At 35.0% G+C, this 11549-nt stretch overlaps 1 protein-coding gene across 1 annotated transcript; it reads left to right on the top strand.

Moving 5' to 3' along the window:
• The first annotated feature begins 532 nt into the window (after positions 1-532).
• On the top strand, positions 533-9823 carry LOC144972875 (glycerophosphodiester phosphodiesterase 1-like). The gene is made up of 6 exons (XM_078914639.1): positions 533-982; positions 2011-2186; positions 2675-2780; positions 4092-4184; positions 4648-4859; positions 8138-9823. Exons 1-6 carry the CDS (start codon positions 695-697, stop codon positions 8265-8267), a joined length of 1005 nt encoding a protein of 334 aa, XP_078770765.1. The 5' UTR covers positions 533-694; the 3' UTR covers positions 8268-9823.
• The last annotated feature ends 1726 nt before the right edge of the window (positions 9824-11549 follow it).

Here is an 11549-nt window from a genome sequence, read left to right as displayed (position 1 = left end):
CAAGGAACTCGTTAAAAAATTAATTTAAGTTACAGAAGTATACCGGTTGAAATGTAACTCATCGCTTCATAACCAATTATGCCGGATAGGTTTAGAAGTTAAAAACGGAATTTCTTGTCAATAATATGAAAATTTGGTTATATCAAGTTTTCAGGTTTTATTGAAAACGAATAAAATTACCTTAATGGCTTTGTGAACGTACTCAGTTCACGAAGTTTAATGGACAATCAAAAACAGGTTAACAGTTCTTGTTATTTCTTGTTGAAAATCACGTTATGGGGTCTCGTTTCCATCGAGATATTACCGTTTTGAGACGATGGATCAAATATGCGTTGATTTTAATCCGTCGGATACTGCTGCATTGATTATTTATCTATCTAGGCTTTGTTGTGTTAAACCGAACTTGGTTAAACCCGAGGAACTAATAAATTTATAAGTCATCTCATTAAACCGATTTTTCTTTTCAAGGGACAATATTTTTCAATCCTTACGAAAACTCTAGATTATAAGAATTATGTCCCTTTGATTCCCAATGGTAACAACAGCTGTGAAACCTTGACCTTAGTCATTGTGAGTCGTGAGTGCTCTCAGTAATTTTGTCGTTTGTTGTCAATTCATTTCTCGGCTCAGGGCTCAGCTACAGCTGATTTCAAGTGAAAAATTGAGTCCTTGCAGGGATCATTCGACAAGACAAATGAGAGACAAGAAATTGACCGCATTTACCCTAGGGGGCACTATCTTCATATCATGGATGGTTTTGAATACCTTTGTGTCCTCAAACTGTGGTTTGAACCTTGTTATTTTAGCCCTGTTGGCTGGTTTTGTCCAATTTCTGCACATTCCCCCTGTTCACCATAGCCGCTTCGGTGAAAATATCATGAGTTTGTTGACTGTGGAGAAAGGGAATCGCAAGAAAAACACAATTTTTCATAAAGCGGGAGCGGCCCATGCTCCAGAAAATACTATGGAGGCAGTAAAAGAGGTGAGATATAGAGATATCTAGAAAGTCAACTTTAGTTTTATTGTGAAACTAAAAGGGCTGAGGTCAAAGTCTGAGTAAGATCTAGATAGACGACACCATAGGCCATAGCCTTGATACATCACCCGGGGATGGATTGAAGCCATAGCCCTGTCCGCCATGATTGAAGCTCATACATCGTGTTAACGTGCCAATTCACGGACAATTTAATGTAGAGATTTATTAACGTCTTGTTTCAAAACAGAGCTAGAGACCGTCTAACCAGTTTTGAGAATAATGAAGGGCATTTAAGAGGGGTGGGGGGTTGTTTTGTTGTTGTTTTTAAAGATCCTTTGCCTTTTTTTTATCATTCTCAACTATTATTAGCTTTCACTCCAGTCTGAATAGTCTCCTGTGTCTATTCGGACTCAAATTCCAATTCGTATGTCCAATCAACATATAATTCTGACTCGGTCTGGTTTTTGATGTTTTAAAAAATGTATTTTAATTATTGATAATACATAAAATTGATGCAAATGAAAATAACAATAATGGTATAATAACTAAGTAGTCTAAAACCCGCTTTATTTGACGAGAAAGACAAAATCATAGATCAAGTGGAAGTCCTGTTAAAAAATTTAAAAGAACAAAAGACAAAGTAACTATGATATAAAAGAAAAGCTTTTCGAACAACATAAAACGATGTCCACATAAAAAGAGGACGGGGGGAAAAATCTTGTGATAGTGTTAGACAGGTAACAATCCATCTATAGACCGAAGTATGGGTTGAGTCAGTGTGATGCAGAGGCAAAACAGTAAACAGAATTTCATCTGAACTTCTTCTATTTCTATATCAGTTCCACCCTCTGCCCGCACCCCCCCCCCCCCCTCCTTGTGTATGCGCACGCACATTGGACTTTTGAGTCCGAATAGCCATGGGAGACTATTCAGACTCGAGTCCGAAATATTTTTCAAGCACAGCACTGTTAATTTTCAATAGCATTAGGCCTACATCCCAGTAGTTGCTTTTATATATTATTATACATTCCCAGGCCATAAAACGCGGAATTCCAGCTATTGAGATTGATCTCAGCTTTACAAAAGATGGGCATGGTGTTCTTCTCCATGGACCTAAGATTGACGACAGTACAGATGGAACTGGTTTTGTTCATGACAAGACTTTGGAAGAGCTCAAAACATTGAATGCTGCTGCAAAGTTTCCTCATAAGTATAATTTCACATTTTAACATGTTAATTATTCTTTATTTAATTATTCTTTATTTAAGTATTTTCAGTTCTTTCAAATAAAAAATATTTTTTTGTTTTATTCACCGCGAACGTGTAACCCACTATGCCAATTTTGTATATGTTGAGCCAGGGGAAAATGATCGAGTTTAATATGAAATTGATAAGAATAGCTCTTTTTTTGTTTTTTTCGAGATCACCTTCACCTTTTCCATTGAAAGCATTTAATTGTACTTGTGTGTAGTATTTTTGTCTTTAGATTAAATCGTCACTGTCGGGTTCACGTGAACATAATAATACAAGATATTGACTGTTGAGTAACAGATACAGCATTCTAAAGTGTATTCATGCATTATTGTGCACATATTTTACTTCCCATCTTTGTGATTTAGAATTCTCTTGAACAATAATTATTAAGCTGAAACAAATTGTGACATGTACAGTTGATTTTCCAATGCTACATTTTCTCAGGGATAAATACTCCACTGCTCTCATACCTACTCTGGATGAATGTGTTGAGGAATGTATCAAAAATGACATTGTGATTTTCTTTGACTGCAAAGCTGATCCACAGAAGGTAATAATGACTGAAATAATAGCCACATTGTTTTTTGTTTTTTTGTTTTTTAATATAACTCTAAAATTAGATGTACAAATCATATCCAACTTTGGAATCGTTGGGAAATGCACAGAAAATAATTTGAATGGAAGGTGGATGATCTAGAAAAGTATCCTCACCATTTGCTTTCATCAAATAGTTCTAGACATTTTAACAAAATACTTAATATGTTTTTTTTTTTCACATTATTATATGAGGGAGTATTACTTTGACATCGACTTCAACCAAAAATTATTCTCAGGGCTGTTTATTGGGTAATTTTTTGTTTCCTTTCAACATCATGATTCAATTTTGTGTACTGCCCATATCGTACTTTATGTTCTGTTTAAATGAAGTTTTATTTTTAGCATTCTTTTTTTATTTGTTTCTTTGCCTGTGTGTGTAGAAAATTCTCTACTAAGACTAAACATGAATCAATATTTTTTTTAAAGCCAAAATAATATTTCTATCACATTGTTTTCACAATTTGGTGGCCGAGCAATGCGATGTCAAGTCAAGCTATGTTGAGCCCAGTCGATGACTAGATTTGCTACAATAACCATAAAACTCTTGTTATAGAGAGTGATGGTGCGGCTATGTGGTCTTGTGGTATGACACTCGCTTTCGGATCGGAAGGTCCTGGGTTTGAGCCTCACGCTCGGCGCATAGTTGAGTCCTTGGAAAAGGCTCTTTACTCACTTTCTGTCACCGTACTCAGGTGTAAAATGAGTACCTGGCCATTAACAGCGTTGTCTTTGTCCGAAAAATTGTAATATTGCCTAACAGGCGGCATGTCCCGTCCTACATGTTAAATGTTGCTGCTGACCAGGAACCCATTGTTATGCGCTTTGAGCACATTTATTGGATATAGCGCTATAAAGCTCAATTTTTAAAAATAAAAAAAAGGTTACTTTTAGAGTACTAGTACAAAGAGCGGGCACCTGAATACCGATGTACTCTTTCAAATGGAAAAATTTTGGATATGAAGATTATTCTTGATTCATTTAATGATGGTCCAATTTATTTGATTTAAACTACAAGATGTGCATGCATCATTATTTTTATTTTTTGATTGCTGCTTCTTGGCATAATGATATATCCTGCACTTAAGACGGATGGCCATAATAGAAAAGCAAAGCATTTATTGCTTTGTCATAACTTTTGCACCACAAACATCTGACTTAATGAAGGATTTAAATTTTCCATTCTGCACACTTAAAAGTTATTCCATGAACATCTCCTTGTTACATAAATGTATTCTCTTCTATAATATATGCTTTTATTCAACAGACTGCCACTCTCTTGATTGCATTGTACCAGAAATTCCCAGTCCTGTATCGCCTTGGCATTGTATGCTCTTTTTATCCTCAAATAATTTATAATGTAAGTTTCTCATTTTTAATTAATGAATTTTACGTTTTAAATTGAAAATTAATTCCACAGAGCAAGCACTTGAAATAAAATGAATCATTATGAAACTCATTCAGGATGGTGAACACATGTTTACTTATTTTATGTAAAGAAGAGTTACTGCTATGAAGAGGGTAAAGAATAAAGTAATAGTGTAACAAATCAGTAAATCAGTGAAACTTCAAAGAGCTGACCATCCTGACAGACTTAATACCTTTATCCAGTTCACAGCTTATAGCAACTTAGTATTCCCGGGACATACCTACCTCTATTCTATCCAAAAAGGTGGCAAGCAAATGGTAGTCTTTTTCGTGCAATTCAAATTGGTTAGCCTCTTAGTCCATGAATCCTAATACTAAATGCAAAAGATAAAATATGATCTAACATCAAAATCCTGACTTAACATCTGCTATTTCTTGTATAATATATTCCATAGTTGAGGCAGAAAGATTCCAACATCATTACAGCTTTGACTCATCGCAACTTTGTCCTGGAGCAGCTGGGAAGTGGAGAAGCGAGAAATAAAGAGATGTGGAAACGTCTCGTATCACCTATTTTAGATCACCTTCTCATCTGGGCTCATGGTTACCTGTTTTGGTACATCTGTGGTAATTCGTTCTTCTTGCTGGATCAAGGAGCAATATCTGGGTAAGCTCATAACTTGAATCTATCATTTGTCGTCTTAAATGATGATATTAAGGTAATTTATTTATATAGCGAAGATCCTGATGGCTTAAATGGTAAAGAACCAGAGGTCTCACACAAGCAAAGGGACTGATTTCAATCTTGATGCCAATTTAAGGATTTTTGTGACTTGTCTCTCCACCCAAAAGAAATTTTGTGGTTAGTCATATGATATTTAGCGGAAAGTACTTTGCGCAAGACTAGTGTTGTATCAGTGGTAGCAACAGCATTCAGTCATCTCTACATAAATTAGAATAAACTTTTCTCCATGGGCCTTTTCACTCTAAATGGACAACTACAAAGGTAGGAAAAAAAAATTTAAAATAATAATTTAAAAAAAAAAAAAAAGAACTTTTAATATGACAATCTGTGCTATAAACGATAATAAAATCATTGCGACATTCGGGGCTGAGAGCTGCCAAGTCTTGTCTTGACACAGTTAAATGATGTTGATTGTGGGATGATGACAATGACAGTGGTTGTTTTCTGACCCAAGCACTGTGTTACTTTGTAAGGCGCTTTACTCACTATTCCACTTGACTAAAGGCAGTGACAGTTATTATGAGAGTACAAAAAGGGTTCCTAACTGACTCAGTCCGACTGTTGATGTGCAAGAAAAAAATTATGAAAAATATGGGGGTTTCCTCATAGTCTGCAGTGCATCTTTAAAGGTCTCAATATTGTTCAGAAGTGCAACACCAGCAGGTCGGTTGTTCCATAAAAAGTGGAATGTATTTTGGTAAAATGAGTGAAGATGACTGTCAAATTTAGATGAAGGAATGTTAAGAATTTGGTTCTCCGATTGGCTATGTTATATGTTTGTTTTGACACAGTGGTTTACCAGCGGATCACTTAGTTGAGATGCTAGGTCAAGAGGTCACTACTCTCCTTCTCTTTACCTGCGCTCTGGCATGGCACGTGCCTGCAGTCAGTGAAGCGAGTAGTCTAATTGGTCTGATAAATAATGGCATAGCCAAGCCACAATTATCTTAAATGTAAATCTATATCACTCATGTTATAGATTGAAATCCCCCTCACACGGTGGACTAAATATCATAGATATCATCAGTATATTTCTTTCTCAGGAACACAGCAAAGTAGACTCACATTTTCACTACATTTATCGTTTAAATCAAATATTTCTGCAATCCCTACAACAACAATCAGACGTTGCAGTTTATTATTATTCACACTAGTACATAATACAAACTGTCTACTTTCTGTTGCACTAATGTTAATTCAGTTCAACAAATATGTAACAAGTGTAGGGGTGGGGTATCAAATTTCACTGGGAATATCTAGCAGTAGAAGTCTATGAGATGTCTAGGCTATCGTGGGTGATGAATTTGGACCAGTTACACAATGTAAACAATGTCATAATCATTTCCTGGACTCCCTACTGACCATGGAACACTTTACTACACTGATTCTACAGTTTTGTCATTAAACGTTCCCACGAATATATATATATATATATATATATATATATATATATATATATATATATATATATATATATAAAAAAAACATCTCCCTCTGCAAGTAGCCCTACAATAATAATAGTTCTTAAAGACACATCTGTTACTGATTTAAGAAATATGAAATGAATGGGTTTGTTTCATTCATGTCTCTGTTGATTGGTGTGGGAAAGTTTTATTCACCAGCTGCACTACTTGTACATTGTGAATATTGAGAATAATGTCTGAATATCTGTTAATTCCTAGGAGGTGCCACTATTATTTTCTCTATCTTGGCTGTGTTTGAGTTCCTCCACCCCCCTCTCCCCCTCTTCTTATTTTCCCCAGTCAAACTTGCTTTTGTGGAATACTATCTGTACTAACTGTTGATGTTATATCGTTGTTGTCAGTTGTATGAATTAGGTGTAGTGTGAATGTGATTCATTGCTCTTAGCCTGTCTTTTACGTGTGTATGTAATATGTGTGTATATGCAGGATGTATCGGTGTATGTATGTGTGTGTGTGTGTGTGTGTGTGAGAGAGAGAGAGAGAGAGAGAGAGAGAGAGAGAGAGAGAGGAATACCTTTTTCTACCATATTCATTGCTTCTATTATCTACAACGCCACTGTGATGGTGTTGTTGTTTGGTGTAATGACGATGGTTTTGTTTCTATTTGTAATAGTGAAGTAAAACCTACACACACAATATATTGCTTTATATGTTCTTTAGGAGTGTGTTAAATTGTTTAATCCTCTTATCTCCATATCTTTTAAATACAATACAAAATACAAATGAAGAGAACATACCAGATGTCCAGCCCATTACATTTATGACCATTAAAAACGTAGTTAAAATGTGTTGAATCAGAAAATGAATGTTTTACTGTGTGTAATAATATTAAGACTGGACAAAGCATTAATTAGTTTCGGAATCCAACGTCTGATTTTAAAGATTTGAATTTTTTATTGTCCGCACAACAACAAAAATATTTTAGAATGGTAGGCATTTTAAATTGCTAATAAAACCTATCAGAATAATCACAATAAAACGAAAAAAGAACCAACATAACAAGTGAAGGTAGTACTGTCTGTTCCGTAAGTTAATATTATTGTAATGTAAGTGGTCATCTAGATATGGTGTTGTATTACATCACGAAAATGCAATACTTTGTGTCTTAACCCTCAAAAAGGGGAATCCCCGTCCAGGTAGCCACTTTTACAGCATGCAGCTGCTGTTGTCAGTCACTTGCTGGGTTCCAGCAGTATAACTTAGTGATCCGATTTTATGAAGAAATAAACAGCAGTGTTGAGAGTAGAGCTGTTGAGCATAGCTGCTGGCTTATAAACAAACTTCGCAGAGTTTGTGTGTGTTGAACCCATGACCTCAAGAAGTCAGGAGACAGACTCAAGATGGATACTAAGCTTGCTACCACTTTTTTTTTTGAGTGGTGGATGGTGTCGATTGTAGAGCGTACCTCTCGCAGCCAGGCGGAGTTGTAACAGTAGGGTCATGGTTTCGAATTCCCATCGCTGTTAAGTTTTTATTCTCTATTGTCGTCTGGTACTTTTCTACTCACTTTATTTCTTGTTATTATCAACATAAGTGCCTGCTCCACTCACTTTTCTGATTTTAAAGCATCCAATTTAGCCCAACATAATAGTTTTAACACAATTGGTCACAATTTATATGCGTGTTGATAAAACCCCATGGGCAGCATGAATACCAAATATATTCTCCCTTCATACAGTTTGAGCAGTCTTTTTTTTTAATATTTGTTTATGACAGAGATACCAAGAGATATTGGGAGAAGCTTGGCATCCATGTTGTTGCCTGGACTGTGAATGACCAACAAGAAAAGAACCACTTGATTGATAACTTGGGTGTTCCTGTCATCACTGATGGACTCACTGACTAGATCAAATATTTTAATTTACACAAATCAATTTGAGACTGTCACTGGATAAGCCAACCACATAAACAAAGGGCAGTATACAAGATGTACTGTACTGTTCTTTATTTTTGGAATTTTTCTTTTTTTGTTTGTATGTGTTACATCTTTTTTTAAATTTTTTAATCAGCTTTGAAATCCAGTGATATCTAGATTTGACTTCATTATTTAATAATGAATCAAAGTGGTCATACAAGTCAAATTTCTTACTTGAGAAGGCTTCAAAAATGTAATGTCTCTGACACAAAACCTTTTTTTTTCACAGAAAAGAATGAAGTAAAAATCATCACCGTGGTCAATAAGTTTAAGGACTGAGTTTGCGAAAACTGAAACGGTTTACCTCAGATTTTTTTTTCTTTTTGTTACCACCATCTGAGTACTCTCTTTTTGCATCAATATGTCGGACTTCAACACATTCTGCAAATTTTTCATTTCTTAGAGGGTGTGAAAAAGTTTTCATTTTAAATCTTTTGAAGAAGAAATGTCGCTGAGGGGATATCTAGATAATAATGGGGATTTAGAAGAACTGTTATTTTGTTTTTACTAAAATAATTTTTGCGTTATCAGTGCTTTATAAGGCACCTCCTCACTTTAAAATCAAACTTGCTTTTGCATTTTTAAAAAGGTACAAAACATGATTGATTTTTTTTTTTTCATTCTGTTCTATAAACAAATGGATTACATATATATGAGTTTTGTCTATATCAAACAGGAAAAGGTTTGAACATTCTGAAAAACGTATGTTCATAACCTTGCATTATTAGCTCAGATGCAGTTGACCCAATCCTTTTTTTTTTTTTTCTAAAAGTTGACCCAATCCTGAAACTTATTGATAGCATATTGATAGCATAATAAATCAAATTGATAACTCAGTACAATTACAATGCAATCCGTGGTGAAAGAAATGGCTGATGAACATGAAATAGAAGGGTGAGGTTCAAAGACAACCAAACCCTTATGGCAAGTCTGTAAAAAAGATTTTTTTATAAATTACAAGACTTTCCTTTCATTTTGAATATAATATATATACACAATTTGGAGCTTAGCTTGTGTTTTGTATTTTTGTTTTTGTTTGCTTCGTTGGTTGGTTTTGTCTTTGCTGTGTATTTGTTTGTTTTTTTAGTTCGTTTATTTTTCTGTTTTCAATTTTTTTTTATTTGGGGGGGGGGGGGTATTAGTTTGTTTGCTTTTTATTTGGTGAGGGGTGGGGGGCATATGTTGATTAAAAAGTTAATTGTTTAAGCTGATACCACTTCTATCCCCTTATATCTGTTTTCCAACATGCTTTCTGTCTTTGTCTTGGAATGAGATTACTTAGTTTTGTCCTGGCCCTGGTCGGAGTCCTGGCTGGGAGGGAAACAGTCAAATGCATAGTTATTGTTTTGGGAGATGATATTTTTTTTCCTTGTAAATCATCTCTCTGTTATTTGTTATTATATTTATTATTTTTAATGTATAATGTAAGCATTTGAGTGTATTCCTCTTTGTTGGATTTTGTGCTTGTGTCCAGATGAGACTTGTAGGTGATCTCAAACTAAGTACATTGGTGGTATGCTCTTGGAATCTACATCTGATCCCTATTTGTTCCCAGTTCCCCTATGTCTTACTTTTTCTTGGGTGCTTTAATTGTAATTCTAGAACTTTTCACTATCCCATTTTCTTCCTTTTTACTGGCGCTGATATAACCTACATGTGTTGCAAGCGCCGTAAAACTCTTAAAAACAAACAAACAAACAAACAGTAGTATTTTTACAAAGTTGTTTTCAATAGATTTTTGATGTCGTATCTCAAACTTTTTATAAATTTTGAAAATTGTTTTGTATGTATTGCAAGACCTTTAATGTGATATGACCTTTATCCAACAATGGGCATATATGCTATTATTTTGTTGTTTTTGTTGTTGCTGTTATCATTATTTTACATTTGATTATTATTATTATTATTATTATTATTATTATTATTATTATTATTATTATTATTATTATTATCATTGTTATTATTATTGTTATTTTCATTATTGTTATAATTATTATTATTTTTAGCCCTTCCTTTCTTATCTTTATAAGTGATGGATGGTATTCTCTTTGGGCTTGGGAACATTTGCTAATGGGTTCTTTATCATTTTTGTACCATACCTTATTCGGTACATGCCTATCATCCGTATTGGGTGGCCCTACCTCCAGCTTGTGAGCAATAACAACGATATCACAATAATATGTGGGATTACTCACAAACAGCATGCAATACTTTGCATTTTTAGCTTGCTTATGTTAAACTTTCACAATGTGGTGGGGGGGGGGGGGGGGGGCCCACAATTTCGGCTGGCAGCATGTATTTAAGACAGCCATGATCCATATCCTTGCTATCTCTTCTATTTCTATGTCCTTGCGTCGTCTGTCCTTCCAGGTGGCTTTCTTTCTTTGTAGATTAAGTCCATTTGATTTCGGTTTCACTATCCCTGTATGAAGTCTTCTGCTGGGAGCCATACAGTCAAGTGGATTTTTAGATATGATATTATGGTATTTAGGAGGCAAACTGGCTGAGTGGTTAAAACATTTCTCTGTGACCCAGAAGGACCTGAGTTCGAGCCCCGCTTTAAGCACTTTTTTTTCCTTGGGCAAGATTATTAACCCAAATTTGCTCACTCTGGACAACATGGGTGATTCCTGTTGACACCAGACGTTTGTTTGATGGATTATCTATATTCCTTCAAGGAATGCCCAGGAGAATTGAAAGAGTGTTGTTTGCTTTTATTTAAATATTTCTGTATTATAATATTTAGTTAGAGGTATGTTTTTGTTACCATTTGAATGTGCACGACTTGACATCCTTTGCTGGTGTCTGGGTAGTTTCAAGCTAGACATGGATAAATAGCCCCTAGACCAACGTCTGTGCCTTGACCTCCATGTCATCTTTTTTACTTGTATGCTCTTGAGTACATCTAAACTCTATTGTCTATAATCTTTTGACTATCTCACTATGCCTTTTGTAATGGCACTGGAATGAGCTTAAAGTGTCACAACTGGGTGGGGTTCCTGTCCTTCCATAGTGGGACACTTACAGTGCCTTTTCTATCCCTATATGTTTTTCGAGTCGCTTTCTGTCTTTGTCATGGAATGGTATTTGTTTTGTCCCAGCCCTGGCCGAGGTCCTTGCCTGGGAGGGAAACAGTCAAATATATAGTTATAGTTTTGGGAGATGATATTTTTTTACATGTAAATCATCTGTCTGTTATGTGTTGTTGTTTTT

Source organism: Berghia stephanieae, chromosome 5, assembly GCF_034508935.2.
Source record: "Berghia stephanieae isolate SIO BIC M18660-M18661 chromosome 5, UCSD_Bste_1.3, whole genome shotgun sequence".
NCBI classification, from domain to species: domain Eukaryota; kingdom Metazoa; phylum Mollusca; class Gastropoda; order Nudibranchia; family Aeolidiidae; genus Berghia; species Berghia stephanieae.
This window is presented reverse-complemented; position numbering and strand designations above follow the sequence as displayed.

What these genes read in the sequence shown, in the direction of transcription:
- LOC144972875 (XM_078914639.1), top strand. Translation starts at nt 695, where the DNA reads ATGAGAGACAAGAAATTGACCGCATTTACCCTAGGGGGCACTATCTTC. An exon ending in GCTGCAAAGTTTCCTCATAA is followed by an intron (nt 2,187 to 2,674) that starts GTATAATTTCAC and finishes ACATTTTCTCAG; the next exon opens with GGATAAATACTCCACTGCTC. An exon ending in ATCCTCAAATAATTTATAAT is followed by an intron (nt 4,185 to 4,647) that starts GTAAGTTTCTCA and finishes TATATTCCATAG; the next exon opens with TTGAGGCAGAAAGATTCCAA.